The 3,338-nt window shown below is 39.0% G+C and overlaps 1 protein-coding gene across 1 annotated transcript; it reads left to right on the top strand.

Moving 5' to 3' along the window:
* The first annotated feature begins 414 nt into the window (after positions 1-414).
* LOC119620915 (thymosin beta-4-like) lies at positions 415-1,024 on the top strand. Its single transcript, XM_037988940.2, has one exon. The coding sequence runs from the start codon at positions 464-466 to the stop codon at positions 596-598; it is 135 nt and encodes a 44-aa protein (XP_037844868.1). The 5' UTR covers positions 415-463; the 3' UTR covers positions 599-1,024.
* Positions 1,025-3,338: the final 2,314 nt, after the last annotated feature.

The raw sequence follows: 3,338 nt of genomic DNA, 5'->3' as shown, positions 1-3,338 counted from the left end.
TGGCTTCCATTTGACCTTTCCTACCATAATATCCCACTCTCCATAGTAAGGGAACCATTGTGGGAATTCTGCCAGCTGCTAAGTATGTCAATTCCAATTATGCACCTTGGAACTGGGGAAATAACTGCAGGATGCATTTAGGGTCCCAGTGAACCCACTGTGAGTTGGACTTAAGCTAAAACTCCATTGGTAACCTGACCTCCATAAGCTCCTACTCTGAGTGTACAGCCATAGTGATGTTCCAGGTCTCCTGGAATCAATGTCAGTTTAGAACAAGTACTCCCTGAAAGATCTGATTTTTCCCCTCAATGCACAGTTACCCCTGTAAAAGGCCACAGATCCCCTTGGAGAAGGCTGGGACAAAGATTAACAGTATACATTGTCGGACAACTTGGTAGTGGCCACTGTGCAGACCAGACTTCGCTCGTTTTCGTGCGCCTCATTCTGCTTTTCCTCTGCAACCATGTCTGACAAACCCAATATGACTGAGATCGAGAAATTCGATAAGTCGAAACTGAAGAAGACAGAGATGCAAGAGAAAAATCCACTACCTTCCAAAGAAACGATTGAACAGGAGAAGCAAGCAGGCGAATCGTAATGAGGCGTGTGCCGCCAATATGCACTGTACATTCCACAAGCATTGCCTTCTTATTTTACTTCTTTTAGCTGTTTAACTTTGTAAGATGCAAAGAAGTTGGATCAAGTTTAAATGACTGTGCTGCCCCTTTCACATCAAAGAACTACTGACAACGAAGGCCGCGCCTGCCTCTCCCATCTGTCTATCTGGCTGGCAGGGAAGGAAAGAACTTGCATGTTGGTGAAGGAAGAAGTGGGGTGGAAGAAGTAGGGGTGGGACGACAGTGAAATCTAGAGTAAAACCAAGCTGGTCCAAGGTGTCCTGCAGGCTGTAATTCAGTTTAATCAGAGTGCCATTTTTTTGTTGTTGTTCAAATGATTTTAATGATCAGAATGCACAATTTTTTAAATATGCAAATAAAAAGTTTAAAAGCTTAAAAAAAAAAAAGCCCACCAGTATACATTTTCAGTAGTGTACCAGGGTTTTTCCTTGAGGAGACCCAGCCTCCCCTTCATTCAAGGGATTCTGGGTTTGTAAACTGGCTCAAGTCTGAGAATTGATTGAGGGACCATGATTCTCTGCTTTTATGATTTGGGTTAGACTTTTATTGATTTGACCTGGAAGTTTTCTGCTCACACAGATTAAATAAAAATTTAGCATGCTACCCCAGTATTACCCTAATACCAAAACCAGGAAAGGACATAATAAAAAAAGAAAATCCCATACCAATATCTTTGATGAACATAAATGCAAAAATCCTCAACAAAATATTAGCTAACTGAATTCGATAACCTATCAAAAAAATAATACACCATGGTCAAGTGGGTTTCATACCAGGGTTGGTTTAACATACAAGTCAATAAATGTGATACAGCACATAAACAGAAGTAAAAACAAAAATCTTATGATCATATCAATAGATGCAGAAAAACCATTTGACAAAATCCAGTATCCTTTTGTGACTAAAACCCTCAGCAAAATTGGCATAGAAAGGACATACCTTAAGGTAATAAAAACCATCTATGACAAACCGACAGCCAACATACTGAACGGGAAAAAGTTAAAAGCATTCTCCATGAGAACTGGAACAAGACAAGGATGGCCACTTTCACCACTTCTATTAAACATATTACTGGAAGCCCTAGCCAGATCAATAAGACAAGAGAAAGAAATAAAGGGCATCCAAATTGGTAATGAGGAAGTCAAACTGTCACTGTTTGCCGATGCTGATTGTATACCTTGAAAACCCTAAAGACTCATCCAAAAAGTTCCTAGATCTGATAATTAAATTCAGTAAAGTTTCAGGATACAAAATAAATGTACACAAATCAGAAGCACTGCTACACACCAACAGTGACCAAGCTGAGAATCAAATCAAGAACTCAACCCATTTTACAACAGCTACACACACACACGCACAAGTTGGAATATACCTAACCAAAGAGGCTAAATATCTCTACAAGGAAAACTAGAAAACACTAGGCCAGGCGTGGTGGCTCACACCTGTAATCCCAGCACTTTGGGAGGCTGAGGTGGATGGATCATGAGGTCAGGAGATCGAGACCATCCTGGCTAACACAGTGAAACCCCATCTCTACCAAAAATATAAAAAATTAGCCAGGCGTGGTGGTGGGCGCCTGTAGTCCCAGCTACCCAGGAGTCTGAGTCAGGAGAATGGCATGAACCTGGGAGGCGGATGTTGCAGTAAGCCGAGATCATGCCACTGCACTCCAGCCTGGGTGACAGAGCGAGACTCCGTCTCAAAAAAAAACAAGAAAGAAAGAAAACACTGCTGAAAGAAATCACAGGTGATACAAATGAGTGGAAACACATCCCATGCTTATGGATGGATAGAATCAATATTGTGAAAATGACCTTACTGCCAAAGGCAATTTATAAATTCATTGGAATTCCCATCAAAATACCATCATCATTCTTCACAGAATCAGAAAAAAACATTGTAAAATTCATATGGAACAAAAAAGAGCCCACATAACCAAAGCAAGACTAAACAAAAAGAATAAATCTGGAGGGATCACATTACCCAACTTCAAACTATACTATAAGGCTATAGTTACCAAAACAGCATGGTACTGGCATAAAAAAAGGCACTTGGACCAATGGAACAGAATAGAGAACCCAGAAATAAAGCCAAATACTTAACAGCCAACTGATCTTTGACAAAGCAAACAAAAACATAAAGTGGGGAAAGGACATCTCCACATTCAACAAATGGTTCTGAGATAATTGGCAAGCCACATGTAGAAGAATAAAACTGGATTCTCATCTATCACCTTATACAAAACTCAACTCAAGATGGATCAAAGACTTAAATCTAAGACCTGAAACCATAAAAATTCTAGAAAATAACATTGAAAAAAATCTTTCTAGACATTGGCTTAGGCAAATACTTCATGACCAAGAACCCCAAAGCAAACACAACAAAAACAAAGATAAATAGATAGGACTTAATTAAACTAAAAAAGGCTACTTCACAGCAAAAGAAATAATCAGCAAAGAAAACAGACATCCCACAGAGTGGGAGAAAATATTTGCAAACTATACAACCATTAGACGAAGGATTAATGTCCGGAATCTACAAGGAACTCAAACAAATCAGCAAGAAAAAAACACAAATAATTCCATTAAAAATTGGGCTAAGGACAGGAATAGACAATTCTCTAAAGCAGATATACAAATGGCCAACAAATATATGAAAAAATGCTCAATATCACTAATTATCAGATAAATTCAAATCAAA

This window comes from Chlorocebus sabaeus, chromosome X (genome assembly GCF_047675955.1).
Source record: "Chlorocebus sabaeus isolate Y175 chromosome X, mChlSab1.0.hap1, whole genome shotgun sequence".
Lineage (NCBI taxonomy): Eukaryota > Metazoa > Chordata > Mammalia > Primates > Cercopithecidae > Chlorocebus > Chlorocebus sabaeus.
This window is presented reverse-complemented; position numbering and strand designations above follow the sequence as displayed.